We start from the raw sequence: 26,538 nt of genomic DNA on the forward strand, positions 1-26,538 counted from the left end.
AGTGGTGTGGTCAACCCAAGAAAGGAGGCTAGATATCTACTAAGCAGGACAGGGTAGGGCCGCAAAAGATGACGGCAAAATTGGCTCGTGGGGTGTGGGAGGGAGCAGTCCGTTGTACCGGGCAGCCTGAGCTGGATGCGGAAGGGGTGAGGAAACAAGGCAATACCTTGAGGAGGTAGGTGGTAGTGTGCTGCCAAGGAGCATGCGGTTCTAGATGCGGATCAAAGAGAGGAGAGAAACAGTGGTCGGCGTTGAACTTGACGGTGGCTCATAGGAGCGTCGTGATATGGGCAGCCCGACGGACACGAGAATGGGATGTAGACGAGCCCATTTATATCACATTATGAAGGCCGCTACACTGCCAGCCGAGCCCGGGTGGCAGTCAACGGGCGACCGACCTGGTCCCGTGGGTGGAGACGATGGTCCAAGACCCAATCGGTGACATGAGGGGTCTTTGACCACTCTGCCAGTCTGCCCACGAATATACCCAAGTTATGGGGGTGAGAGAGGGAACAAGGAGGGGCCCCGCCCCGGCAGCCAGGTTCACAGACAGGGAAGGCGTCTGTTGGTGCTGGCAGAGAAGGGCCACGGCGAGCTGGGTGGGACAAGGACAGGTGTTGTCGTCCAAGACATTAGGGAAAGAAGGAGTCTCGTGGTGCGGAGACGATACGGCTACAAGCCACCGAGTGGGTGATGAACGGACGCAACCCTGCCGAAAAGTGATGGAAGGATCTGGACTGACAAGGCAGTGAGTGTCACACATTGGGGCACAGGAAGAGGGCCGAAGCAGAGGGATCACGCAGGCTGTGGCATACTTCGGCATCCCGCGTGTTTCGCCGGCTCGAGCAAGGGTTCGTGCCGGTCGAAGCCTCTTAGCCCCGCGGGGTGGTCGGATGCTTGTGGGGCTTGGGAAGCCGGCCCAGCACTTGCGAGTGCTCTTGGAGCAGCTTGAATTCCGACCTCGCTTGCCCTGTCTCCCTTACCCCCTGCCTGACCTCTGTCTGTATGTGGAGAGAATTGCTTGTTGAGGCCCAGCTGCTCGGAATGCGTCAAACTGACCCCAGAGCGCACGGCAGATCCATCCCATTTCGTCCTACCACGCGCACAGCTGGTGTAATACTGCCAGAAGTTGCGGTGACGGACAAGGCGGAGGGAGGGGAGGGCGCGTGGGGGAGAGACGGCGTGAGCCGTCAGCCTCTACTGTTTTGTCAGCGGACGAGAAGAGGCCAGCGAGTGACGTACTCGGTACTGTGTACAAAAAGTCCACTACACAAGCAACTGATGGACTACCAAGCACGGGACTCTGAGACCATGCGCTCGGCCCTACCAGACCAGTGGCAGAATAATGGTGGGAGGGCAGGAGGGGCCATGTTCGCGGTTGACATCCAACCCCCCGCGCAGGGCTAGGCCTGTCAGAGCTGTCGGCGCGCATGCGAGCTACTGCAAGAGAGAGCAAGAACGACGACGAGGTGCCAGCTGATCGCCCGGCCGGCAGATACGCCAGGAGCCCCGGAGAAAGCAGACGTGACACAGCCGTACGCCTTGTTGCTTTGTTGCTTCTTCCTGCCCCAGACTTTGCAAAGCGCGGGGAAAGGTGTCAAGGTGCCAGTCAAAGCCGCCTGTGGTGGAACCTTTAACAGCGAGACCGGTCCCACTTTGTGGAAGGCTGAGTTGTCGTCAATGTGCTGAAGACCTTGGATTTGGCCAGGTCCATCTGATGTGTTCGTTCAGCCCCACCGCCTGCCACCAGCCTCTTCCAGAACAGGCATACCGAGCTTCCTCCCAGCCGGTCCTCCTCAACCCCGGATTTATACAGTGTCCCATCTCCGTAGCTTCAGTTCCAGCTCGCACAAGGGTGACCGACCTTGCCGACCTCTCTGCCACTACCCAGTTGCATACGAGAATCACAGATATTGTGCATCCATCCTACTGCCAACCTGCATTGCGCTTTGACAGACAGGCAGGCAGGCAGACATATATGACACCCTCCTGAACATCTGTTGTGCAACCAACACGATGAGGCAGAGCCTGCGCCGCAAGGCATCAAGGCTGAGAGGGCCCGGCTGTCGGCGCCTAACCACCCACACGTCGGTGACCAAAGGACGCACACACCACGCCTGTGGCAACTTCTGTGCGACGGCAAAGTCGGTGTGCTTTACATCGTGCTTCCTGCCTCTCTTGGCCTGCCTCACAATGGCCTGCGGCACCAGAGAAGGTTGGCAGGCACACGGAGTGAACAGTCACCCAACGGAGGGAGGGCGATTTTTGAATCTCACACACGGCACCTCCGCTTCCAAGGTTCCTCACTATAGGCCTCCCCTCAGCCGGTCACGAGAGGACATCCCAGCCTTGCCCTGAGTGGCTGGAAGAATGATGAACTACACTGGAACGACGTACACCCGCACCTCCGACCAGGAATGTACCGGCTTGCCGAGCTCCAAAAAAGAACGTTGCGTAGCACGACATCCAGGCTGACCGTGAACTTGAGGGGTAAGTAATCAAAGTAAAGTGAGGTAAGCTGAGGCGGTAACCTCCCGCCCATCCACATCGAGACCGCCTTCTCTTCCCGCCTCGCCTGTACGCTGCAGTACACGTCCGTCCCTGCGCCCCCTGGCACAGACGAACTTGTCTCCGCGTACCTACATAGCTCATTCTGCTGTCAGGAGTGAGGAGCCACCTGTAGCGAGCATGCGTTGCAACTCTAGCGTAGGGCAAGGCATTTGGGAAGGGGGGAAATGGGTTGACGTGAGATGAGCAACCCTATTCACATGCGCTCTCGTCATCCAGAAACTATTGCTGATCCCCCTCACTACACCCAACTGCAACGCGACGGCATGCTCAATGCATGCTTCTTACACTTGAGGGGTGGCGTCGGCTTGCGAAGGGTTGCTTGGTGTGCTCAATGCAAAGTTAAATCCAGCTGGCGACCATACCGGGCGACCCTTGTGCGAGACACTGACTGTAGGCCGAGACACGCTCGCATATCGTGGGCCTTCCTCGAACCCCTGGAGCCGGATGAGACACTGGATGTGTGTAGTTCATTGGCTGGTTCGGCTGCGATCAGAAGCACCCAAGTCGTGGACCAGAACGTAGCATGGCGCGGTGGAGCAGGGCCTTCGGGAGAGATGGTAGGACGTTTGCAAGAATTGATTGACCCGTCGACATCTGGTCGACCTGTTGGGTATTTGCTATCTACCGTAGCGAAATTCAAAGCCGTAACGTCCGTAACTCCTTGACCATGCTGTCACTTTTTGTGATACCCTTTTGCCTTTGACCCTTTGACCCAGAAATTTCATCAAGCATTTAGTTACCAGCGATGGCGTGAGCACGGCGGCGATCACGCTCCTCAGCGATGGTAAGCTTGACACCCTTGCCCTTGGGCAGGGAGATCCAGGGCTTCTCAGCACCAATGACGAAGACGTTGGACTCCCGGGTAGCGAAGGTGTTGTCAATGGCATCCTTAACGTGGACAATGTTGAAACCACCATCGTGACGCTCACGGTGGGTGATGACACCAACACGACCCATGTTACGACCACCAGTGACCATGGCCAGGTTACCAATCTCGAACTTGACAAAGTCGTCGATCTTGCCAGTGGACAGGCTGCGGAGCATGAGTTAGCAAGCATCCTGAGAGACTCTCCGAGGCGGTTGACCACCCGAGCATAGACTTACTTGACCTTGACAGTGTCGTTGACCTTGATGAGAGGGTCAGGGTAGCGGATGCTGTAGGGGAGCAAGTTAGCCATCAAGGGGATTCTCGAAGACATACCAGCCGCGGATGATCTCGCTCCGATCTAGAATCGCTCTTCCATCGACGGTTGGCCGAAATGGGAGGATTCAACCAAAGCTTGGTCCAACGGCTGACAGATGTCGGAAGAACTCACGTTCTCGCATCATGCGTAACCAAGAATGGGATACCGCCACGGCCCAGCTGGACACGCTTGACCTTGCCGAGCTTGTACTCGGCCTCTTCGGCCTGGATGCGGTGGACCGTGAAGCGGCCCTTGGTGTCGTAGACGAGGCGGAAGTTCTCGCCGGTCTTCTCGATGGTGATGACGTCCATGAAGCCGGCAGGGTAGGTCGTGTCGGTGCGGACCTTGCCGTCGACCTTGACCAGGCGCTGCATCAGGATCGACTTGACCTCGCGGCCATTGAGGGCGTACTTGAGGCGGTTGCGGATGAAGACGATGAGGGGCAGGCAGTCGCGAGCCTTGTGAGGACCGGCGGAGGCCTTGGGAGCGTAGGTGCCGGACAGCTTGTCCAGCAGCCAGTGCTTGGGCGCACTGAGGCGCTTCTGGTGCTTCTTAGCTGTTCATCAGACTGCAGTTAGCATCGCCGCCGTGGTGCTTCATGAGTTGACCTCCAAGCCGACAGCCCACTCGATTCGTAGGATTGCAGACAGTGCAGTTGCTCATCAAGTAGGCTTCGGCATCGAGAGGGGTGAGCAGGTTCGAGGTGTTCAGTCACTTACGTCCTCTACCCATTTTTGCGGTCTGTTGGTGGCTGGCTGTCGAATATGGTCGTCTTGCACAGGCTGGCGGGAGGAAGAAGTTCACGGAAGACAAGCTGCGGTTGAAAAGTTGCTTTGCACCCCCGAGATTTTGCACCTTGTGGGTGCGTTTCCCAAAAATGCGCTAGTGAGCCTAGCGCCAGATCCACGTGATGGGCTTGGCCCGTGCTCCTCGAGTTGCCGCCCCGGGCCTCTCAGTTCCAACTGACTTACACCGCTTCAACAACACCTCCACCTGGTCGTGTTAGAAGCCTTGGGATCTACAATTACAATTGCGCTAGATGCAATTCTGACATGGGGGCTGCACTTCAAATCATCCAGCCAAGGGCTGCTGTGACGCTGGAGGGCGGGCAAGATTTTGCAGTCAAATTGCTTCGCTGGATTCTAAGATTGCTCTAGACTCTAGAATGACAGTCCTACTGACAATTTTGCACCAGCATCCTGTGGGCTACCTCGGGATCCTCTTCCAATTACTCCGTACTGGGCTCCTGCGACCGCAGCATTTGAAGATGACACGCTCCATTGTAACGACAGAATTCCACCTTATCTGGTCCCAAAAGTCCCTCGCCACGCCGGACTCCCATTGCAATGTCCAAAGAAATAAAGAGATGAACTAGAAACAGAACAAGGTGCTGCAATAGGTTCAGGGCAAAAGACCTCGAACTTGCCGAGTCAGCCCGTCGCGCGGCTGCTGCTGCTGCGGCCCACCTAAAACTGCGGCCTACGGCTTGCTGCTCTTGCGGCTTCAGTCGAGTAGCAACCTAGAGATATCCATGGCGACTAGAGGCCCATCTCCATCCAGTGCTGAATCCTTCGCGTACGAGTCCAGACCAGGCAACTCACAGTTAGGGTTGTTGGTCGCTGTCGAGCTTTGCGGGGGTAGTGTGGCCGTCCCAGGCCACTTGTGGCTGTGAACCATCATGTCTTCCCTGGACCCGGACCTGTTCAGGTGGGGCTCCAAGGTCATCAGCGAGTTCTCGTTGACCCTCGTGTTCACGGAGGGTTCCATGAGGTTACTCCTCGTCCTGGACGGCGTCGGCGCAGTTTCTTTGGCCTGGATCTGCCGTTCCTCAATCTGCTTGTACGTATCGGGATACTTGTTGCGCACCCGATCCCTGAGATCGGTGGGCTGTCTGCTAGACAAGTCGAACCTCGGGTCGCGCTGGATCTTCGTCCAGGCCGGCCCATATAGTTGAAGGCCCTCGAGTATCTGATCGTCGTCTTGCTGTGTGAATGGCCGTCTCTCTCGACGGTGGGATTTCTTGAAAGGGCCATGAATACCCATCTTCTGGAGGTCCTCCAGCTTCTTGCGGTGTGCCCGGCTCTTCTTGGGCTTTGTGGTCGAGTCCGAGTCTTGCTGAGCTGATTGTGCCAGGCTCGACGAGGCACCTTGGTCGGTTTCCTTGTCACAAGATGACGCCTGCGGCTCATCAGGATCTGCGAGGATGTCCTCCAGCAGCAGCGCCGTCTTCGTCTTGCTTTTCAGCTTCGGCTCGGCAGGCGGAGCACTCGCGGAGGCTTCTTGGTTGAGACTCTCCTTGCTCTTGCTGTGCGAGACGCGCAGCTCATCCGGGCAGCATGTGCGGAACCGATCTTTCAGGTCGCCGGCTGTCCGTCCGTTGAAGTTGTACAGGGGATCGTCCAGGATGCTCGTCCATTTTCCAACCCCGTACTTGTTCACGCCGAGCAGAAGATCCCTGGTCTCTTCCTCTGACCATTTCCTTCGCGGTTTCGCAGCCTTCCTCTTCACCTTGGCCAGGCCCTTTTCCGCCTCGGGCGTTGCAATCTGGTCCTGTTGCGGCGGCGGCGGCGGCGGCGCCTTTTCACTCGCGTCCTGCTCTACATTAGGCATCACATTGGTGGTGGTGAACTCTTTCAATGGGTGGATATTCGAGGGGTTCTCATTATCCTCGAGCGCGATCGGAGGGAAGACGGCGGCGTTGGGTGGGGGTTCGTACAAGCCATTGATGATGGGTGGGACGATGTTCTGGGCAGACTTCTGCTTCTTCAACGGCTGGGGCAGGTGCATGATATCGTCCTTGATGGTAACAGCCCTCTGGCGCTTCTTGTTAGTCGCATCCTCGTTTGAGAGCAACGACTCGGGCGGCTCGTCGAGGATGTGGCTCAACGAGAGCTGCGAGTCGTTGACATCGGGGTTGTCGTAGAGCATGCGCAGAGAGATGCCTCCGCCCGTGTGGCGGAGCGCACCGCCTTCGGGATAGCGGCCATTGTACTCCTCTGTGATGGAGGCCAGCGGCGGTATGTGCTGAGGCGCCCTGGACGCGGACTTGTCACTCCTCCCATGTTGACTCGCATCAGGCTCCAGCGGCGGCAGTGAGAAATTCGAGGACTTGGCAAAGCTGCTAAAGCTCTGTATCGGGGGAAGATCGGGCGGGGGGTAGTTGGAGGTCTCGGGAGAGTTGGAATCATTCAGCAGGTGCATCAAGCGCGGTTCAATTGTCGCCATCGTGACATCCCACGGGAAACAGGGGGCAAGGCCCGCTGCGAGGAACCCAGAGGATCGAGAATGGGGTCGTGGATTCGGTACTTCGCAGCCATGGAAAGGGGCCCCAGGTCCTGTTGCGGAGGACGCCCTATCTCGAAGCTGGCGTGCGGTTGGGAGTAGCAGACGCGGGGTCCATAACCCGGGAAAGTCAAAGGTCCTCTGCGAAAATCAACATTGGCTGGCCCTGGGATAGTCGTGCAATGCAACGGGGCGGCGGCGGCGGCGGCTTCATCGCGGGAGGAGCCTTGATTGAGCCGGGGCACGAGGGTCGAGTCCCATCCAATTTGCCTTTCTGCCCTTGGGCCGAGGGGTCAGAGTCAATCCAGAGACCCATCTCTGTCGTACGGGGGCCGTCGCATTACGCACTCCTGTCCTTGGACGGTAGGCCAGAATAGACACATCTCCCCGAACCGGGGAGCTGTCTTTACACTTGAATGCTGTTGTTCTCAGAAGTGTTTGGAGACGGCGAGGTTGCCTTTTGCTTCAGGGGTACCTGTAGCGACGCGGCCGTTTTGTCGTCACGCATGGTCTGGTCGGAGACTGACAGGCCACAGGGGGCTGGAGAAAACGTGCTGTTGTCGGCTGTTTTCGATACAGACCCACTACCCGTCCATTGCTAAGATCCCGCCCACAACCCCGGGCTTGCAGGGGGCCAAGATGGGGCGCCACTATCACCACCCAGGTACTGCTTTGGACTTGTAACTCAACATCTCGCACCTCGAATCTCAAACGACGTCCGCCCTGTCCATTGGCTAAGCCCGCTGGGACGCAACCAATATGAGATATCTTCCGAGCGTATTTGCATTCACCACCTTCAACATTATCGTGAGACCATAGTGTTGACGAATCAACCTCGTCATAATTTTGGGGGAGTCCAGAATCAAAGTTGCCTCCCACTCACCCAGTGCAAACACGCAATACCTCCATCACGTGTAGGAGTCGTGATGGCGTCACACCTGCCTGCCTTTCCTCGCTTCATTTTCACCACCTTCGAGCCTCTCAGCCTGTAAGCCAAAAGAGACCGCTATGCGCCCCTTTTCTTAATCCAGAACTAACACGCAATCTAGCATCGCCGGCTGGGCCGGAGCCACGATAGACCCGTCCTGGTTTGTAAAGGAGCAGACCTCAACACCAAGCCTCACTGTGGACGACAACTCCCGACTTGTGGCGCTCCAGCTCGGCAACTGTTACGGCCTACTGTTCCTCGCTGCCGTGGCCGTGCTGTACACAACCAGTAAGCAGCTTTTCGATACAGTTTTTGCCCCTTTAGAACAAGCATACCACATTCTTAATCAATATAAAAAAGACTCCACGGGCTGCAGGTCTCAAGACATGCTACGTACACCGTGCGGCTGACTCTTTCCTGTACTGGTATACAGCTACCCCTTTACTTCTGTGATGGCTGACTCCAAACGCTAATAGCTGAGCTCCGTGTGGTGCGGCGGTACCTCATTGCGCTTTGGATCGCAGACATCGGCCACATTGCGGTGTGCTATTTTGGCCTGGGGTTTGAGAGGTTCATAGATGTTGGCTCATGGAACTCAATGACCTGGGGCAACGTAGGTGCTACGGTAAGCCTCCTTTTCTCCGAGTGACACGACGTCTGGCTTGCTGACGGACTCCGAGGCTTTCCTTTGCTTGACACGGACGGCGTATTTGCTAGGTTTCTTTGGACCTGATGATCCTGTATCAAGCACGAAGAAGATCCAGTGAAGAACTTTTTCAGCTGCGTCTGTATCTACCCACGACTATGGACGAATCATCATAACAACTTACCGGTGATCCTCGACCGATGCGAATAATTATAGCCGAATGTCAGACAGGGAGGCTGCTTGTAATTCTTAGTTCCACATTGCGAAGCATGACCATGGTTGGCTAAGCCGTTGCGCGGAACCCTACTGGGAACACGTACTAGACAATACTTGTATTCTATCTGGGTTGCATGAAAGTTGGAAACCCTACCTAGGTAGCTTACGATCTGCCAACAGTCGGTCATATACCAAGAATCCACGCCTTGAGGTTGTGGGCGCATCCATTTTCCTCTGGCTTACTATGTATGCCCAACAAGGTGATCATGTGGGAAAAGCTCTCGACATCTCCACGTCCCCCACGGAGTCTATGACCTGGCTGACGAGTAATGCGGAGCACAAACAGCTCCGGAAAGCGCAATAATAATCGATTGAGAATGAAATCTCGCATGCTTGCCGCGATTCAACAATTTCTGCTCATTGCGCTTCGGCGTAGGCCAGAGTCAAATTCAAGGTTCCAGATGTCGCAATTCAAAAGTCGTCTACATCGTATTGCCACCAGCCGCGCTTCTTGCGTATGGAGAAGCTGGTGACACCTGGTTGCCATAGCCAGAATCAGAGACAGTCTCCGCAACCGTCGTCGCCGGCGATGACACTGTGAATGTCGGCGCTAGGCTTTCTCTCCTATTCGCAGACCCATCTGTGTTGCTGGTCCTCGTGCTGGCATTCCTGCCGATATCCTCCCCTTCACCACCGCTGAACCCCGTGAAGCCGCTGTACCTGAAGCTGTGGTCCGGCATGGCAGCGGGCAGCTCTACCGGTGCGTACGAGCATGCGCTGGCCTCCGGGATTTCGTGGATCTGATTACCTGCGGTGGGTAGTTCTGTCGAGTTCGAATATTGGTGGTACTGGTGATGAGGATGTGGCCGGCCCGGTGCTTCTTGCGCACTCCCCGCCTCGGGAGCACTCAGCTCCGCCTTGTCATAGACCCAGCCCCCGACCCCGTCCCTGGCCTCTCGGCTGGGCAGCTCGGAGCTCCCGTGCCCGTTGTCGAACCATGGTCGGCCGGCGTCTGGGTTTGTCGACGGCGGTGAGATCGAACCAAGCGGCGGCGAGGAGTCGCTGACTGATTTGCGTGCTACATTATGTGCTGTCATCGCCATGTTGGGCTGGTTAGGGTAATGGCCCTCATGGTTGTTGTTGTTGCTGTTATTGTTATTGTTGTTGCTGTTGTTGTTGTTGTTGTTCTTGTTCCGCCGCCCCCATCTTCGCCCCCGCCGTCTCCAGTACATAAATACGACACCCCCGAGGAAGATCACAAACACAATCACACCAATTGCGATCCCAGCTTTGGAGCCCGTGTCGAGTGATCGGGCCGAACTCGCAGCATCGGTGCTCGTTGAGGCTGCGGATGTGGTTGCTGTCGCTGGGTCTGTGGTTGTGGGGGCCGGGGCCGGGACCGGGACAGCATCGTCATCGTCATCTGGCGTGTCAATGCCGTCGTCATCTTGTCTCAGTTGCAGCTTTGTTCCGATGCTTGCGGCTCCGGCCTTCTTTGCCAGCAGGAGGAGGAGGGCCGCGATGTCTAATTCATGATGTTCCGGCATGATGGGCTCTCGGGACTTCAGGCTCTTGGCAAATATTCAGAGGTGTGAAACGGAGTTCCATGCCATGTTGGACGACGACGAGGGAACAAATTATAAGACAGAGGAACGCGACCAAGACTTTTCCGTCCTGCCTTGCCCACACGCCGTCAAAAATAGACTCAAGATGTCCGCAGCCAAGCCAAGCCATGGAGACGCAGCGATCGGCTAGTTGCGAGGGCTCATACCATTTTCCTGCCACGGAGATATAACCATGGGGCTTAGATTATCACAACAGGTTGGTAGGCAGTCCTGGCCGAATGAGAGGCGGGCTTGGAGTTTGGGCCATCTTGGCCACGCGGGCTCAGCGTGGACGAGAAACGCGGAGCGAAACGGTTCGTCACCAAGAGTCTGGGCTGGGGCTCAGCAAGATTCCCCAAAAGCAAATTATCCGTGCTGTCTTGTCGATCCCCAGCGGATACGGGCGCCATCACAGGTGACCGAAGGAGGCTGTGTAGGCTGAGCAATATGGCAAGACGGAGATGAGGGCCAAGTTGCTGGGAGATTTCTGGGCTACAGAGTTTTGTCATTGACGGTGCCCAAAGGACTGGTGCAGGGCGGCGTAGGGCTTGGGAAGCCCCCACGAGCAAGGTGACCTGCTCTGCGGCTTTGAGGCTCGTGTAAGTCGGCTGTCAGATTTGCAGGCGGATGAAGATCTGGGCACATCAAACCTGTACCAATTCCGGGCTTTGAGAAGGCGATTGGACCCCTTCTCCCTCCACACCGCAGAGGAGGATGACCTTCAGATCAGTGTGGCCCGGCCTTCGGCTTCGCGCTCTTCACCATGCTAGCCCAACACTGAAATCCGACCCGTAACAGCTTCTCGTTAAAGCATATCTTGTCCCGATCCAGTCCAATGGTCTAATGCTTCCAAAGGACGAGTGATAACGAGAAAGCTCTCTGGTGTTCTGCTAGTATCGGATCGGAAATGCATTACCTAGGTACTTATTAAGTGTTGACCCCAGCCCGTAAAATCCGGGGTTAAATCCGATGTCAGGTTCCCCAACTCGGGCTTCGAGCTGTCATCCCGCAATGTCGTCAACGACCCTGAGGCTTTGGCAGAGGACATGTGTACAAACCAACAAACGGTGTCACTTTGTCTCTTCAACCATAAAGCGAGCTGCAGTCTACTTTTCGTGATTGATCGTGCCTTGACGGTGCTCACAAACCGCTGTCTGGCTGACTATCACTCACCCCGCAGTGGGCCTTGGAGTTACTCAAGTGCCAGGCCGAGAACCGTCTCAGTTGCGATAAGAGCTCCGGGGCTGACCGTTATCATATAAGCCAACTCCGGATCAACCGACCGACATCACAACCACCCATTCCCTGGCCTGGGGACCTGTTTCTATTGCTGGCCAAGATGAGCTACAGATACCCCCACGAGGACGACTCGGACGAGAACGGTTTCGGTGAGAGCCTGCAGCAGTCTTCCGGAGCTCAACCTCACGACTCATCCGAAAGCGACGATGACGTCTTCGAGCCGGCGACAGAGGTCACAGAGGATGACCAAGACGACGAGGAGGGCGATTCGGATTATGAAGATGACGAGAGCGCCGAGGACGAGGATGAGGATGATGAGGATGCATTTCACGGTTAGTGGTGGCCGCTCAATTCCTGCGTCGATTCTCTGGGTTCCCACTCACACTGCCAGATGCCGAGACCGGCTACACCGTCGAAGTTGTCTACGGTGGATCAGAAGACAACGAGGAAGGCGACGGCGCCGAAAACGAGGCGGCGCAGGGGGAGAGAAGACCAGTGACCATCTCAATCGGAAACCTCTTGGGTAAGTGTTGCTTCAAGAAAGCTTAAAATACTCAACTCATCGCATCTTGCGTGGATCATCGGCCACATTGGAGCTGACTTGCATCAATAGGACGGATTGGGGCACCTCATCTCTCAGCACAGCAACTAATGGCCCTCTTCCACAGCCGAGACATCGGCCACGTACTCTTCAATGAAGTGGGCGAGGATTGGCCCGGACCTCGTCGGAGGCGGCAGCCCCCTGATCCTAATCGCTTCCCCAAGGTCCCCAGCGACAAGGGTACCGAGCTGATGAACTCGGGCGCATTCGGCTCAACAGACAGGTCTGCCGTCCGGCACAGGAAGAAACTCGCTCGCCGCATCCTCGACCGGGAACTCGGCGTCGGCAACCCGCGGATCAACCAGGCCGCCATGGCGCAGGAGATGATTCCTACTTCAGAAGCGGACATGATTGTCCAATACAATGCTCCCGTATATTGCGGACAGTTCAGCGAGGACGGCAACTTCTTTTACGCTTGCGTAAAGGATTTCAAAGTACGCATGTATGACACGAGCAACCCGTACAACTGGCGGTATTACAAGACGGTCACTTATCCCTGGGGCCAATGGACGCTCACCGACGCACATTTGTCACCAGACAACAAGTGGCTTGCCTACACATCACTGCAGAGCCATGTGTGCTTCGCTCCCACAGATCCGAATGACAAGGGCGATCCCTACACGCTCGACCTGGGCAGCGGCTCTAGGGACACCGGATGGGGGGGATGGAGGGCACGGGGGCACTTTGCCATCTGGTCGATCCGGTTCTCGGGTGACGGGCGGGAGCTCATTGCGGGCAACAACGTCTCGAGTATTATCGTCTATGACATCGAGTCCCGCCGTGTGCTTCACAACATCCAGGGCCATGATGACGATGTCAATGCAGTATGCTTCGCGGATCCAAAGGATCCCCACATTATCTACTCGGGCTCAGACGACCAGGTGATCAAGGTTTGGGACCGGCGGTCGATGGGAGATGGGAGAGAAGCGGGCGCCTTCGTCGGACACATCGAAGGTCTGACGTACATCGACAGCAAGGGCGACGGGCGTTACATCCTCTCCAACAGCAAGGACCAGACCATGAAGCTATGGGACCTGAGAATGGCCATGTCGACGGAGCGGTACGAGGAACTCAACCCGCGACAGCACACGCAGCACACGGACTACGACTACCGGATGGAGGACTACGATATGGACAACTGGTTCCAGCACCCGGATGACAACAGCGTCGTGACATTTCGAGGGCACAAGGTGCAGGGCACGCTCATCCGCTGCCACTTCAGCCCCGCGGGGAGCACCGACTCGCGGTACGTATACAGCGGCAGCCAGGACGGCAAGGTCTACGTGTGGAATATGGACGCGACGCTCAAGTCCACCATCGACGTGGCCAGGGCGACGGGAAGGGCGACTCGGAGGCACGGTGGCGGCAGTGGGAGGCGCGGCTGTGTGCGTGAGCCGTACTGGCACCCCAATGCGCCCATCATTGCTGGTAAGTTGATCATGTTCCCTCATTTGTGGGACATTTATCATTGAGACAGGTGATGTGACAAATACTGAACCCGCTTTTTGGCAGCGTCTTCGTGGGGTGGGTTTGATAGGAGCTACGGTTCGGTTTCGGTCCATTCGTGGAACGAGAATACAGAGGACGACGTGGATGATCCGAAGATGGGCTGGAGCGTGAACGACCATCTTGGGGCAGAGAGCTTTGGGGTGGAATATTAGCGGTTGTTTATTTTTCGAGCGTACAGTTGCCATCGAGCCAAGAATTCCAGTATAAGGAGTCATTCAAATAGTCCCAAAGAGATGGAGTATATCTGTATTTCAAGTATTGTCATCACCACTCTTGGTGGACCCTCGGGCAGTGAGAGGGAAAAGTGTCTACCTAATGTGAGGCACAGCAAGGTAAGGTTGCTTGTTGCTTGAGTGCCGTCTACACAATGCACCATGAGATGGCTATATCACCACAATAGGCAAATATCTCACAGAACACTCGAGACACTTCACATATTGTCACAGTATCTACCTTAGCAAGTGTACAATATAAACACCACCAACTCACTACTAACTCCATAGCTACTTAGACCCCTTTTCCCTTCTTACAACAATAAGATATTTACCTAGGAACTATAACACATCTAGACCCCTTATAACTAGTAAAGAAGAAGCTATTAAAATATTAATATATATTTTCTTTTAAAAGATCTACTATTTATTTATAAAAGATTTAAGTAAAAAATATCTTTAATATTAAAAGTTAAAAATATTATATTAAAAGTTTTTTATTATATAAAATATATTAAAAAAAGTAAATTTTATTTAACTTTTTAATTTTTTATTTTAATTATAAAGTATTTTACTAATAGTTTAAAAGTTTTTATAATTAATATAAATTATTTACTTTTTTATTTATAAAATATATTAATAATTATTATAATATTCTTTTAATATTTTTAAATATTATTTTTAAATTATTTCTTTTAATTTAAAATAATACTTTAAATAGTTTTTAATACCTTAAAATTATTTTTATTAATATTTTTAATAATAATTATAAAGTATATTAATATTATTTTAAAATTAAACTTTCTTTAAAATTAAAAGTTTTTAAAACCTTTCTTTTAAAAACTTTTAAAAAACTTAAAATATATATTTTTAAAGAGAAAGAAGTTAATTAAAATGTTTTAAAATAAATAAAATAAATATAAAACTAATTAAAAATTTATTTTAAAAAACGATAATTAAAGAAATAAAAAAAGAAATCTTTATTAATTAATTATTATATTAAAGTAAAAGTATAATATTAAAGAATTTTAAAAATTAATATTTTTTTAAAAACTTTATCTTTTTTAAAAATCTTTTTATTACTTAAAAGTTAGTTAAAAAAGGAAAGATTATTAATAGTTATAGTTATTACTAGAGAGTATTAGTAAGAATATTATTTTTAAAAACCCCTAGGTGTATAGTATGGTATCTAGGTACCTAGGTAGGTTTAAGAAAAGTAAGTGGGGGAGAAGCTTAAAACACTGAATTACTTTTATTGGATCAACGTGTGTAGAGGAAAGCATGATTCTTTTCAAGTTTCCCGGCTTTGTCCAACTACTCTTACCTGAGTTGAGTTGGCAAGCAGTCCCGTAGTGGTGTAGGTGCAGTGCAGCAAGGCCCACCTCCAGTACTAGTAATGCCGGCTTACCGAGATCTGTGAACTCGGAACACGCAGGGGGATCCCCCCACCTCCCGACAGGGAGAACACTGCTTAACTTGAAGAAGCTCCGGGCCCAGACCAGGCCTAGGCCATCTAGGAGCTCCAAGCTCCGACTTCAATCCAATCCCTTGGAGACTCCTTTCATCGACTCCGACAGCCCTTTCGTTTGTTTCCACGAGGCTGGACTGGTATTAACTCCCAGCGATTGCCGACTACACCACCCTTGAAGTTGATCATTGTCTTTTGCCATTGACAGCCCCAACTGCCGTCCAACGTTCCGAGTCACAGCCACAAGACTGCTGGTCTTGCGACTGCCCCCTTCGAGCCAAAGTCACAGCCTTCGCAAAGTCACAGCCTTCGCAAAGTCACAGCCTTCGCAAAGTCACAGCCTTCGCAAAGTCACAGCCTTCGCAAAGTCACAGCCTTCGCGAACAGTCTCCACGGACAGCCTCCCCAGACAGCCGCCCGGACAGCCTCCCCAGACAGCCGCCCCGGACAGCCTCCCCAGACAGCCTCCCCAGACAGCACGCTTCTCAAAACGTCCCTTGGACGAGAGCAGATCGAATTCCACGAGGAATCCACGAGCCCACATAGGCCAAAGCAAGGTTGCAAGCCAGCTTCACCACAAGCATTGCCGGCACAGTTGTCCGAATCACTGGTTGCGCTTTCCTCAACATAAGCCTAGCTGTTGGCGCTGCAGCTCTGAAGACGCTTTCCAACCAGCATTTGGGGGTTCCAACAAGTATCACACTGCAAAATCTCAGCTATCCATCACCTTTTTGATCCCAAGTGCTTCAAGGGCCGCCTGTACACACTTTACATCCCAGGGCTGTCAGAGTTGGAGAGGAGGTTGAAAGCACAGAGCTTCGTCTCCAGAGAAAGAAAGAATACCAGGAATCGTTTCAAGGATCGTCAGCTAGGGGATTTTCAAGTCGAGTTGTCTGGGGGTCAAAGTCTTGTGTGTCGAAACCTGGAGTGTACGTATTGATGACTCTGTCTCCCATCATGTTTTTCTATCCCTGTGTCACCGTTTCCTTCTTATCCTCGAGCCTGCTTGCACTTCGCTCTGACGTTGGCGGCAACCTGGCCGGAAATCTTATTGTCTTCCGAATTACTGATTGCAAGGCGGCGACCACAGACGACTGGACTCCTGTACTTCTGACCCTGCAAGACAAGACTATCAATACACCTCTTTCAACAAAGAATCTCGCTTTCTTCGTTTCCAATTGATCGCGTTTTAGGCTTCCTACAATGGCCGACGAGAACTATGACTTTGACGTCTACGAGGCCGCCGACGCCCAGGCGCAGGATGGCGGTCAAGAACACCAGCAGGACGGCTCGGAAGACTACGGCGAGAATACTCCCATGAACGGAGCACCCGAGCTAAGCGATACAGGAAACGAAGCACACAATGGCGATGGCAGTCACAACGGCAATGACGAGCAGAACAATGACCAGGCAGCGTCTGGCTCATCTGCTCCCCACCATGGTGTTAAGCGCAAGTCGGAGCCAGACGACCGCCCCGTTGACCCTGGCGCCACAGCAGCACTGCTGATCTCGGAGCTCCAGTGGTGGAACACGGAAGATGAAATTCGAAATTGGGTCCATGAGGCTGAATGCGAGGAAGAGCTCAAGGAAATTACGTTTAGTGAACACAAGGTGAACGGCAAGAGCAAAGGGTGCGTCAAGACCCATTCCACTTCACCGAAACGAGCTTGTCCCGGCTGATAATTCTTGTCCGACAGCCAAGCCTACGTCGAGCTCGCATCGAGTCAGGCTGCAACCGCAACGAAACGACACATAGATTCGCTTTTCGGCAGCGACACCAGCGGATCCGGCCACGGCCAGCAGCGTCACCCGAACGTCTCTTACCATGCCCAAGGCAACAACCCCTTCAAGACCCTTCCTAAAGATGCGCCGCAGCGTGCTCGCGAGAACGCTGGCCGCGGTGCCCCTGGCGGCCCTGGCAACTTCAACAACAACATTGGACAGGCGAATTCATTCCAAGCAAGCGGAAGTGGAGGCTTCCAGGGCGGCTTCCGCGGAGGCCGAGGTGGCTATAACCGTGGCGGGATGCGTGGCGGATTCAATGCCAACTATGGGAATTCGAACATGGGTGCCTTTAACAACAATATGGGCGCGTTCAATAACCCCATGGGCGGAGGCTTCGGCGGGCCTGGCTTCAACCGCGGCGGCGGCATGGGCCGTGGCACGCCCGGAATGGGGGGTCCCATGCGCGGAGGTCGCGGAGGTATGATGGGGAATCCTGGTGGTATGCCCATGGGGATGGGAGGAATGCCTATGGGTATGGGCGCCATGCCTCCTATGGGTATGAACATGATGGGTCCAATGGGTGGTGAGTCCCCCCATGCTGTGGAGTTGTCAATGAGCTTCTCGCGGTACTACTCCTGGATTGACGTGGCGATCGCACCCATCGCTCTGCTCTTGCTACCTGTTTTTGTTTTGCTTCGCGCTTGTCTCTTTTCAGTGTGTTCTGCTGTTGTTCTCCTGCTATTCTTCCGCTCTTTCCGTCGTACCTCGTGTGTTCGTTTGCAACTGACCTTAATCCGCGTCTCTAGGCTTCAACAACATGCCCGGCCAGTACACCCAACCCTTCTTCGGTGGCGGAAACCAGGGAGGCTTTGGCGGACAGGCTGGTGGTGGCGGTGGTGGAGGGGCCGAATGGGGAAACCCTCACGGAACCAAGAGGCCGCGCGGCGAGTAGAGTATTCCTCTGCTGTCCGCACTTTCCGCATAGCTTTCCCACCGCGTCTGGGTTCGAATCGACCTTGCGCTGCCATCGGGCCCTGACGAAGGGGTTATCTCGGCGGTTTTCTATTCACGCCTCCCGAACAGTGGAACAACCGCGTACTAGAGAGCCCGCTGGAACTTTACCACAACAATGTATTACTATGAGATCGAGGAACTCGCCAACCCCCTCACGTCCGAAGCAAGGTGGACGAGCATGTGGGGTTTGACTCGACTGCGTTGAACAAGTTTCGCAGCTTGGTGCGCTCTTTTTGCGGCACGGAGTTGTTCTTGCACTTCCGATTTCGCAATCAGCGACTCAAGAATGGGACCACCCCGGGGCTCTTCTTGCAAAATCAACAGCCCCAGGGCCACAGCACATTTCAATCGCACGGCACACTCCCTAACCGCATTGGCCACGTCGCGTCTCTCGACGTCGAATATTGAGCATCAATCACTGCAGGGGTATCAGTGGGCTCGACCACTTGGTTGTTGACGGGATTTCGCGTATTACGGCGTCCCGCTTTTACTTGTTTTGGGGCCTTGCACGCCTCATCCCACCAAGACAGGAATTGCGAATTGCGTCAGCAGAGCCCTAGAATTCCTACGGCTGACGTGCCTCAGTTGCAATTTCACCTCCCCCAAGCACTTTCTCAGTACAAAGGAATGGCGTTTTCAGGGGGGGTCAAGGGATTCCGTAAACTTGTTGACTTGTTTCCTACTAAATTTGCATTTCAAGGGTGATGGTACATGGTAGCCTCGCTCCCCTGAGGCAAGGCAATGGAAATTCGATGATTTTAATAGTCGGATGTTACCTGGTTGCTGTGGCATCGTGGGTGAGCCCGCAACTCTCCTCTGAACCACCTGCTGCTTCTTTATTGGTAAAATTGTATGGTGGTAATTGTTGTTCTCAAGCATAGTGGTGTAGTGGTGTTTTGGGTACCATTTGACCATGGTGAATACGGCAGTCTGACGACACATTCATGTTCAAAGGCGTTTAAAGGCAGGTATTGAGAAGAGATGCATAGCCGAGTACTGTGGAAGACAGGGCTCAACCCTAAAGAAAAGGCCAGGATTTCAGTCTAGCAGCATGCGGAGCATGCGGAGGGTGAGCTGGAGATGTATTTTTCAGCAGCTCGATGGTGAGTCCGTGAGGGCACGGTATGAAGAGGAGATCTGCCCAGGTACAGATACATGCAACTATACCTGCAGACATCCTCACCACGCAGTATACTATGCCACCAAAGCACACCCTCTCACAAGCAAGCAGTCGGTAGTGTTATAGAAATCAGTTACAGGTTCACTCTAGGACATTCACTGATAAAGAAAGTCCTTGTTGTCTGTCAGGCAACAGTAGGCATTCCCTCTGTCTAAGGGGGATTTTGAGTCTTAACAGAAAAGCAATTGAAACAATCAATGATAGGTTGCTCCTTTTCCCTTACTTACTACCAGGAGGCCAGAAGTGCGGAAGGGACACTGCAAATGATATTACAGCTTAAATCCAATACACACGAATGCATTTGGGAGTTAATTTGTTTGACAGTCTCCGCCTATGACTGTCCAGATTGAGATTGGGTAAACCAAAGAACTCATAGGTGTTGAGAGGCAAACGGCCTTCAGGGGCTGAGAACACGGACGGACAGCTTGACGGTTTGAGGATAGTGGAGGGGTCAATCTGTATGGGTAAGGCCGTCTTAAGAACCAAGTCCCAGCACAATATCTATTTTAAGGAGAAATTTGTGGCTTAGTACTGGTCATGGCCTCGTGTCTGATTATCACAAGCGCGCTGGCCAATCCCGAGTTGTATACTCTGGGTATCATCCATTGATAGGAAGTTCAGACAGCATACATATCCAACACCATCACTCGTCTTCCAAGCGCTCAATCGTAGTCCTGACCAGCTTCCGTATTTGGCCCCAGCGCCTCAGGAGGGTCTCTTTCCGGCTCTCGTTCATTTCCTCATTTCCATCCTCGTCTCGAATCCTCACTTTCTTCAATTCCTTTTCCTTGGACTTGATGGTAGCCTCATACTTCTTCAGCAGGCTGACTGCTTGCGCATCGACCTTGGCTTGGTTCTTCTCACCGTCGTCGAGCCCGCTGACAAACTTGCGCCACTCGTCCATGGTCAGGCCTCCATACCTGCCCGTAACAGCCATCTGCCTGAGCGCGACCTGGGTCCGGTGGCAGAGCGTGTCGCTGTCGAGGACGTAGTTGCCCAGGAAACCGACGTCTTCGAGCTCCTCCCGCTGGCGCCGAGACAGGGCGGGCATGATCACGTCCTCGTCCAGGCGGACCTCATCCCAGTGGTTCTGCGCCAGGATGAAGCCGTACTCTACCAGGAGAAAGTCGTTGCTGTGCGAGCCATAGCTAATGTGGACCTCGTCTCCTTTCTCGTAGTCGCGCGTGGTCCGGAACGCGAAACTCTCTGCATGGTTGAAGGTGACGTCGCAGCCATCCCGGTCCGTGTGGTTGAAGAGATCTGCCACTGGCTGTAGGACCATGTGGTCCCCTTTGGGCAGCTTCTCCGTCTTGGGGGTGACGAAGTAGAAGGTACGGGTGTTGACCAGCAGCCAGGCGTACAGGTACTCGTCCCTCGTGCACTCCTTTCTCACCTTGCCGCCCTTGGCCTTGGCCCTGGCCTCGATCGGGAATGCCGCCGAGACGGTGTCCCAGTCCTTGTCAAATTTGGCACGCTGCTTGTCCAGGAGGTGGCTGGTGCCTGCGGGGAGGATGGACTGCAACGAGGCTGGCCAGGTGAGTGGCATTGACAGTTGGATATCTTGGACCGTCGGGACTACCGCTTGCCACTTGCTGTACGTTGTGTCATTTGCGGCCTGGTTGAGGGCAAGGTCTGCGGCGAGTAGGCCATGGACGGTGACATCCTTGGGTAGACTTGTGACGATTGCAGTGGGCACAGTATCCTTTGTCCGAAGTGCTGAGACGGGCACGGTGAGAATGTCGGTGCCCTTGGGGATGTAATCAGTAGCCACGACTGTGAATTGTCAGCGACGGGGTTTTCTCGATCCACACAAGCACAGCTCGAGAGAACGGGAGTAGGGGCCGGGGGTTCGTGACGAAGCAAATGCACACTGTGCCTGCCACACTCGTGAACACCGACTGACCTCCAAAACCACGACCGGATATCCTCATAGGACGTATCCTGTCGATCTCAACACCAATGGAATTGGCCCATGTGAGAAGTTCCTCATGGACCTCCTCGAGCTTGTCCTCCACTCTCAGGGCCATCCTGAGCCTTGGAATGTATTGTAGGAAACAAAAAGATAAAAGTGCCCTGCCTCAGGTCAGTGATGGATCCGAAGGGTGCGAGCATGGGTGCGTCCAGAATGCTTACCTGCGGCGCACTCGGGGCCGGGATTGAGGTTGGATTGAACCTCAGTTAAAGCAGAGTGGCTGCTCAGTTATAAATACTCAAGGTATGGGCATGCATATGGATTTAAGTAAGTGAAGATGAAGACAGGGCCGAGACTGGTCCAAAAAATGACTCTTTTCAGGAGGCCACCCACAGTAGATACAGTATTTCGAGATCAGACGGAAGAGTTGCGTACAGCAGCACCAGGTGACTCACGGTTAGCATCCATCATGAACAATTAACAATGTAGCCATGCATAGTAGGAAAAGAGGGCTTCAGTTAAGAAAGAAGAGTGGAGGCTCGTCCAGTGCCACCCTCGAGTCAAGGCTTTCTAGTGGTGGTACATAATATGAGTACGGAGTACTGGAGGCTAGTCTACTTAACTTACCTAGGTAAGTACCGAGGTACCCACTCAGTAGTAGGACCAGGCGCCCCGAGAGCTGGCCGGAGCTCCCTGCCCAGGCCCGGCGCATCATCGAACCACTTCGGCCGCCTGCTTCCGCCTGCGCCGAACTTGCACCCGCACAACGCACAACGCACAACATGGTCGCCCAGTGGCCAGCCATAAGACCAGCATGAGGTTGACAGTTCCGAGGGCATCGACCCTCTGCCGGGGCAGCCAAGGTGCCTGCAAGGCCGCCACTGTCGGCGTCGCGACGCGCAGCCCTCAGCGATCCTTTTCCGTCCTCAACAGGCCCCCGCCAAACTACCCGGGCCACGTGCCACTGACACATGTCGAGCGCGCAGGGCTGGCGATTGGCTCCGGAATCATGTCGCTGGTGAACCCGTACCGTGGAGGTATGCACTCTCTCCCCTGCCGACCCAACTGCCTGGAGCTGACCACGCCCCTCGGCCGCACGCAGACCTCATCGCCGCCTTCGCCGAGGCCACCTCCACGCCCTACTTCATCCCGCGCCTCCGCGACGCCATGCTGCGCTCCCCGACGGGGCGCCGCATGCTGCGCGACCGCCCGCGGCTGACGTCTGCGTCGTTGGACCTCCCTCGCCTGCGCTCGCTGCCGGCCAACACAGTAGGGCGGACGTACGTGGGGTGGCTGGACCGCGAGGGCGTGACGCCGGACTCGCGGTCTGCGGTGCGGTACATCGACGACGAGGAGTGCGCATACGTCATGCAGCGCTACCGCGAGTGCCACGACTTCTACCACGCGCTGACGGGGCTGCCCATCGTGCGCGAGGGCGAGGTCGCGCTCAAGGCCTTCGAGTGGGCCAACACGGGCCTGCCCATGACGGGGCTCAGCATGTTCGCCGCCCTCACGCTCAAGAGGAGCGAGAGGCGCCGCTTTGCGTCCGTCTACCTGCCCTGGGCGCTGCGCAACGGATGGCGCGCAGAGGAGGTCATCAATGTCTACTGGGAGGAGGAGCTCGAGAGCGACGTCGACGGGCTGAGGGCCCGGCTGGGCGTCGAGCAGCCGCCTGACCTCAGGGCCATCCGGAAGAGGGAGAGGGAGGAGAAGAAGCGGCTCAAGGAGCTGAGGGCGGCTGGGGAGGGGGAGCCAGTGCTCAGTGTATAGCACCGTAGATGCGGGCACCATCACATCATCCTCACTGAACCAATCAATACCGCACCCGGGAACCAACACCGGGGAACCAACATCTCAGAAAAACATCTCAGAAAAACATCTCAGAAAAACATCGCATTGAAGGTATCATTATCGCATCGCGTTTTGTTGGGCCTCACGGTCCCAATGACTCCATAGACATTCTTGATTTTGTTTGGCGACCCGTCGAGGCGTGGGTCCATGTGCACACGCGCCGGCACACTACAGATCCAGCAGGTCGTCGTCCTCGTCCGCCCATGCCTTGCGCCGGTTGACGACGATCTTCTCCTTCTCCTGGTTGGCCGACACGGCGGACAGCAGGTCCTTGAGCTGAGCCTCGGTCACCTTTTGCTGTAGCTGGCCCGACCGCGCCAGCATGATCAGCCTGTTCTCGACGTCCGCTGCCCGCTCCTCCTTGACCAGTCGGATACGGCCCAGGCGGTCCGCCGCCTCCGGGTGTAGGATCTGGTTGAGTATGGACTGCCGCGCCTCGGCTGTTGGGGACGAGTCAGCCTGGGGTCCATCCGCCTGGTTGTTGCGCTGGTGCGAGGGGTCGCGTGACGGCCGCTCGTTGGGCGAGGGTGCGAGGGTAGGCAGGCGATGTGCGCCTGCTGGAATAGTATTTACATACCTTCTTGCTGTCTGCAATACGGACGGTCGTTAGCATGAAGCCGCCCGAGGAGGTACTGCTTGTCCTGCGCGCAATCACTTACCTCTGTTGCTCGCCCTGGCCCTGACCAGAGCCGCTTGCTCCTGCTCCCGCACCGGCTCCCGCACCGGACTGCGCCTTGAGCTGCTCCAAACGAGCCTTTCGGATCTGTTGGCATGGAAAGTGAGCAAGGACGTCCCAGTCAGCCAGCAGTGGTTGGGGCCAAGACCGCCCGCACCTGTTCGAGTTCTGCGTCTTCCATGGTTGCAGGCTTTGGAATGACCGGGCAGAGTTGGGACAAGTTATGAGGAGATGCCTGGGAAGCTTGCGTGCATCGATGCTCTCCACCATGGAGTTTTGGCGGGGTCAACCAACCCCTGTCAGATACTTTTACCGCGTCAAGTACCTAAGTACCTACCTAGTTACCTATGTACTTAGGTGCCTACCTAGGTACTTAAGTAGGCCACTGGGGAGGTATGGAATGGGCCACGATCATCGAGCAGGAAGTGATTTTTCTTGCCCATACCATGCCTGGAAATTGTAGACACAAAGTCATACATTAGGCACATCTAGAGTTAGATGTTGGGATCTGGCTGGTAGTTGCACAGAGAGTAGAGGCATGTAAAAATAAACATTGCTTATAATATCTCAAGTGCTGCTATTCGTCTTGTGACATGAGAGGTGTAATACGATGGGGGGCACTTTAAACTACGCGTGCAATGGTCCCTTCATTCATTCGTAACAAAGTCCCCGCTATGCATGACCGATGATCCAATCGTTATATAAATCTTTGCCTTCAACAGGCATCAAAAGGCAGGCTGTCTCGAAACGTCGTCGGACTCAAAAGGGATCTTGCTGCTCATCTCCTCCCTCCGCTCCGCTATCCTCGCCTTGACCATGTCAACCACCATCTCGTTCTGCGGGACCCTGATGCCTAGTTCCTGGCCCCTCCTGACGAAATAGCCGTTCATGTAGTCGATGTCGACCCATTGACCCGCTCGGACGCGGCTGAGCATGTTGCTTTGCGATGAGCCCTTCTCCCAGAGCCGCCTGATGGTCTTCTTGCGCAGCTCGCCTAGCCCGCAGTGCTTCACAACCTTTGACGAGTTGGTGAGCTCGGGCAGCGCCATAATCACGTTGAACAGCTCGTCCAGCAGCTCGTCGGCGAGCTGGATCGCGTGCTCGTTGCGCGGGAGGTTGTCGTACGTCGTGTCGAGTATGACAGCCATCGGGTCGATGACGCTGTTGAAGACCAGTGCCGGGAGTTTCTTGATGAGCCAGTTCTCCAGGTTATACCCGCCCGCGTGCAGTCCAGGTGTCGTCACCAGAGTGCGCAGAAACTGTGTCGCATTGGACCGCCGTTCTATGGGCGGGTGGAACTTGAATACGGGGTCCAGATCTATGCCCCTTTCCACGGCGTGCAGGTACAGCTTTCCGGTTTCCCTCACCTTGGCCCCAAAGAACCACTTCTTGTTGTAGCCGAGGCTGGCAGCCATGTGGCCCAGGACGTAGTGTGGCCGCGTTGTCGGGTCTGGGAAGAGGGCTGCATTCAAGTGCTCCACGACCCCCAGCCCATCCTGGACCAGGCATATAGTCGTCCGTTGATCGATCCTGTGCACGATGTTCTCGAGAGCGTTCTTGGTCACACCGCAGGCGAGGGTTACGATCAACTGGTCGATGTGCTCGCTGCTGGGTTCGTTCCGGCCCCGTCCTATCCACTCGGCTTCGGCGCGCCCTCGGCCGCGGCTGCTCCTCTCAACCCCCTTCCACACGCTCACTTGCTGACCCTCCAGCTCCCATGACCTCATGACGTTTCTTTTGTGGACAAGCAGTTTGACAGGGTCGAGGTGGGGGTTTCCAGCCAGCTCGTGGGCTATATAGTATGCGCGTGGGTCGTATCCTAAGATGTGTACACGCCTGCATTCTTCATCCTGCGGTAGTGGTCGCGGCCCTCTGGGATCAGTAGAATAGGTCAGTCCTATGGGGGTTTCTTTCTTGTTGGCAATCGAATCTATCTCATCCGGGCTCTGCTCGCCAATGTCGTCGAGCAACTTTCGGAGGCTGGGACGCTTCGAGAAGGGGTCATAACGCCCTTGGTCCGGGAGGTCTTGGGCGTCTTCTTGAGGCTTGGATTCAGATGGTGTTTCGGGAGCGGCGGTGGCGGCGACGGCGACGGCTTGATCTGAGGAATACACCCGTGTGGCCCCCCGGCCCCCAGTGATGCTACCGCGGCTCCATGACGTGTGTCTGTGAGGTATTCGCGCAAACACCCGCGACCGCGGTAGGCTGCTGCGTAGGGAATACAGATTGAACGGCTTGTTTAGAACCACTGGAGGATCATAGTACTGTAGTGCCCGAAAATAGACGCGTGGTCGAGACTGAGCAAGCGCCTCGAGTAGCTCAAGGCGTCAAAGGTGCTCTCCTGGTGCCGGACTCGAAGGTCTGAGGGGGGGCTCTCGTGCCCGTTGCTTGGATGGGCGTGAACGGATGGATATACGGTTCAGCGTGGGCAGTGCTTGCCGAGTCGGGTCATCCGGTGACAGGAGGGGTTGTCTCCTGTGTCATTTTCTTTCAAAAGAGGGAAGCCAGGAATATTCGACCTCGCGCAAGGGGCAAAGGTCTCAATTCGACGTCGGCCTGGATGACGGCGACATTTTCCATGCGGTCCAGGTCCGACCGATCCTCTAAATTTTTAGGCGCAGGGGTCTGTTTGCATCTAACCGACCCACTGCTCCGGAACGACCCTTCACATCCCTGCCCACATACACGCCGCTGCTCGGGTGGTACAGACTGCGCGTAGT

General features: G+C 54.7%; 9 protein-coding genes across 9 annotated transcripts; 4 read left to right on the forward strand and 5 right to left on the reverse strand.

Annotated features, from left to right (window-relative positions):
• Window positions 1–1,997: 1,997 nt before the first annotated feature.
• On the reverse strand, window positions 1,998–4,586 carry KVR01_003941 (uncharacterized protein). Its single transcript, XM_044788056.1, has 4 exons — window positions 4,475–4,586; window positions 3,888–4,311; window positions 3,676–3,726; window positions 1,998–3,604 (listed from the first exon to the last, which is right to left on the reverse strand). The coding sequence occupies exons 1-4, from the start codon at window positions 4,485–4,487 to the stop codon at window positions 3,304–3,306; spliced, it is 789 nt and encodes a 262-aa protein (XP_044648956.1). The 5' UTR covers window positions 4,488–4,586; the 3' UTR covers window positions 1,998–3,303.
• A 277-nt stretch (window positions 4,587–4,863) lies between these two features.
• On the reverse strand, window positions 4,864–7,486 carry KVR01_003618 (uncharacterized protein). The gene has a single exon (XM_044794604.1). It carries the CDS (start codon window positions 6,978–6,980, stop codon window positions 5,259–5,261), a length of 1,722 nt encoding a protein of 573 aa, XP_044648633.1. The 5' UTR covers window positions 6,981–7,486; the 3' UTR covers window positions 4,864–5,258.
• A 264-nt stretch (window positions 7,487–7,750) lies between these two features.
• On the forward strand, window positions 7,751–9,050 carry KVR01_003833 (uncharacterized protein). Its single transcript, XM_044789508.1, has 4 exons — window positions 7,751–8,025; window positions 8,087–8,253; window positions 8,442–8,590; window positions 8,646–9,050. The coding sequence occupies exons 1-4, from the start codon at window positions 7,964–7,966 to the stop codon at window positions 8,730–8,732; spliced, it is 465 nt and encodes a 154-aa protein (XP_044648848.1). The 5' UTR covers window positions 7,751–7,963; the 3' UTR covers window positions 8,733–9,050.
• Window positions 9,051–9,223: 173 nt separating this feature from the next.
• KVR01_002480 (uncharacterized protein) lies at window positions 9,224–11,122 on the reverse strand. Its single transcript, XM_044793857.1, has one exon. It carries the CDS (start codon window positions 10,372–10,374, stop codon window positions 9,310–9,312), a length of 1,065 nt encoding a protein of 354 aa, XP_044647495.1. The 5' UTR covers window positions 10,375–11,122; the 3' UTR covers window positions 9,224–9,309.
• A 335-nt stretch (window positions 11,123–11,457) lies between these two features.
• Window positions 11,458–14,207, forward strand: KVR01_003762 (uncharacterized protein). The gene is made up of 4 exons (XM_044784794.1): window positions 11,458–12,002; window positions 12,062–12,193; window positions 12,284–13,699; window positions 13,784–14,207. Exons 1-4 carry the CDS (start codon window positions 11,771–11,773, stop codon window positions 13,930–13,932), a joined length of 1,929 nt encoding a protein of 642 aa, XP_044648777.1. The 5' UTR covers window positions 11,458–11,770; the 3' UTR covers window positions 13,933–14,207.
• A 1,610-nt stretch (window positions 14,208–15,817) lies between these two features.
• Window positions 15,818–19,690, forward strand: KVR01_004001 (uncharacterized protein). Its single transcript, XM_044788809.1, has 4 exons — window positions 15,818–16,389; window positions 16,551–17,091; window positions 17,158–17,768; window positions 17,992–19,690. The coding sequence occupies exons 2-4, from the start codon at window positions 16,664–16,666 to the stop codon at window positions 18,135–18,137; spliced, it is 1,185 nt and encodes a 394-aa protein (XP_044649016.1). The 5' UTR covers window positions 15,818–16,389; window positions 16,551–16,663; the 3' UTR covers window positions 18,138–19,690.
• Window positions 19,691–19,829: 139 nt separating this feature from the next.
• On the reverse strand, window positions 19,830–21,858 carry KVR01_003210 (uncharacterized protein). Its single transcript, XM_044790513.1, has 3 exons — window positions 21,513–21,858; window positions 21,283–21,452; window positions 19,830–21,152 (listed from the first exon to the last, which is right to left on the reverse strand). Exons 2-3 carry the CDS (start codon window positions 21,404–21,406, stop codon window positions 20,023–20,025), a joined length of 1,254 nt encoding a protein of 417 aa, XP_044648225.1. The 5' UTR covers window positions 21,407–21,452; window positions 21,513–21,858; the 3' UTR covers window positions 19,830–20,022.
• Window positions 21,859–22,016: 158 nt separating this feature from the next.
• KVR01_003382 (ubiquinone biosynthesis protein COQ4) lies at window positions 22,017–23,143 on the forward strand. Its single transcript, XM_044783107.1, has 2 exons — window positions 22,017–22,328; window positions 22,394–23,143. The coding sequence occupies exons 1-2, from the start codon at window positions 22,106–22,108 to the stop codon at window positions 23,059–23,061; spliced, it is 891 nt and encodes a 296-aa protein (XP_044648397.1). The 5' UTR covers window positions 22,017–22,105; the 3' UTR covers window positions 23,062–23,143.
• Window positions 23,144–24,374: 1,231 nt separating this feature from the next.
• Window positions 24,375–26,431, reverse strand: KVR01_002634 (uncharacterized protein). The gene has a single exon (XM_044785435.1). It carries the CDS (start codon window positions 25,543–25,545, stop codon window positions 24,544–24,546), a length of 1,002 nt encoding a protein of 333 aa, XP_044647649.1. The 5' UTR covers window positions 25,546–26,431; the 3' UTR covers window positions 24,375–24,543.
• Between the last annotated feature and the right edge of the window lie 107 nt (window positions 26,432–26,538).

The sequence above is a fragment of the Diaporthe batatas genome (assembly GCF_019321695.1).
Source record: "Diaporthe batatas strain CRI 302-4 chromosome Unknown Contig00003, whole genome shotgun sequence".
NCBI lineage: Eukaryota > Fungi > Ascomycota > Sordariomycetes > Diaporthales > Diaporthaceae > Diaporthe > Diaporthe batatas.

Excerpts from the sequence above, each read along its gene's own strand:
- KVR01_003618 (XM_044794604.1), bottom strand. The coding sequence starts at position 6,980 with ATGGCGACAATTGAACCGCGCTTGATGCACCTGCTGAATGATTCCAAC.
- KVR01_003941 (XM_044788056.1), bottom strand. Across the intron at positions 3,727-3,887 it reads GTTACGCATGATGCGAGAAC|CATCCGCTACCCTGACCCTC; the intron begins GTGAGTTCTTCC and ends GCTCCCCTACAG. Across the intron at positions 3,605-3,675 it reads AACGACACTGTCAAGGTCAA|CCTGTCCACTGGCAAGATCG; the intron begins GTAAGTCTATGC and ends CATGCTCCGCAG.
- KVR01_002634 (XM_044785435.1), bottom strand. The coding sequence starts at position 25,545 with ATGAGGTCATGGGAGCTGGAGGGTCAGCAAGTGAGCGTGTGGAAGGGG.
- KVR01_004001 (XM_044788809.1), top strand. The coding sequence starts at position 16,664 with ATGGCCGACGAGAACTATGACTTTGACGTCTACGAGGCCGCCGACGCC. Across the intron at positions 17,092-17,157 it reads GTGAACGGCAAGAGCAAAGG|CCAAGCCTACGTCGAGCTCG; the intron begins GTGCGTCAAGAC and ends CTTGTCCGACAG. Across the intron at positions 17,769-17,991 it reads CATGATGGGTCCAATGGGTG|GCTTCAACAACATGCCCGGC; the intron begins GTGAGTCCCCCC and ends CCGCGTCTCTAG.
- KVR01_003210 (XM_044790513.1), bottom strand. The coding sequence starts at position 21,406 with ATGGCCCTGAGAGTGGAGGACAAGCTCGAGGAGGTCCATGAGGAACTT. Across the intron at positions 21,153-21,282 it reads ATCCGGTCGTGGTTTTGGAG|TCGTGGCTACTGATTACATC; the intron begins GTCAGTCGGTGT and ends GACAATTCACAG.
- KVR01_003833 (XM_044789508.1), top strand. The coding sequence starts at position 7,964 with ATGGCGTCACACCTGCCTGCCTTTCCTCGCTTCATTTTCACCACCTTC. Across the intron at positions 8,026-8,086 it reads ACCTTCGAGCCTCTCAGCCT|CATCGCCGGCTGGGCCGGAG; the intron begins GTAAGCCAAAAG and ends CACGCAATCTAG. Across the intron at positions 8,254-8,441 it reads GGCCGTGCTGTACACAACCA|CTGAGCTCCGTGTGGTGCGG; the intron begins GTAAGCAGCTTT and ends AAACGCTAATAG.
- KVR01_002480 (XM_044793857.1), bottom strand. The coding sequence starts at position 10,374 with ATGCCGGAACATCATGAATTAGACATCGCGGCCCTCCTCCTCCTGCTG.
- KVR01_003382 (XM_044783107.1), top strand. The coding sequence starts at position 22,106 with ATGAGGTTGACAGTTCCGAGGGCATCGACCCTCTGCCGGGGCAGCCAA. Across the intron at positions 22,329-22,393 it reads GGTGAACCCGTACCGTGGAG|ACCTCATCGCCGCCTTCGCC; the intron begins GTATGCACTCTC and ends GGCCGCACGCAG.
- KVR01_003762 (XM_044784794.1), top strand. The coding sequence starts at position 11,771 with ATGAGCTACAGATACCCCCACGAGGACGACTCGGACGAGAACGGTTTC. Across the intron at positions 12,003-12,061 it reads TGATGAGGATGCATTTCACG|ATGCCGAGACCGGCTACACC; the intron begins GTTAGTGGTGGC and ends TCACACTGCCAG. Across the intron at positions 13,700-13,783 it reads CAATGCGCCCATCATTGCTG|CGTCTTCGTGGGGTGGGTTT; the intron begins GTAAGTTGATCA and ends GCTTTTTGGCAG.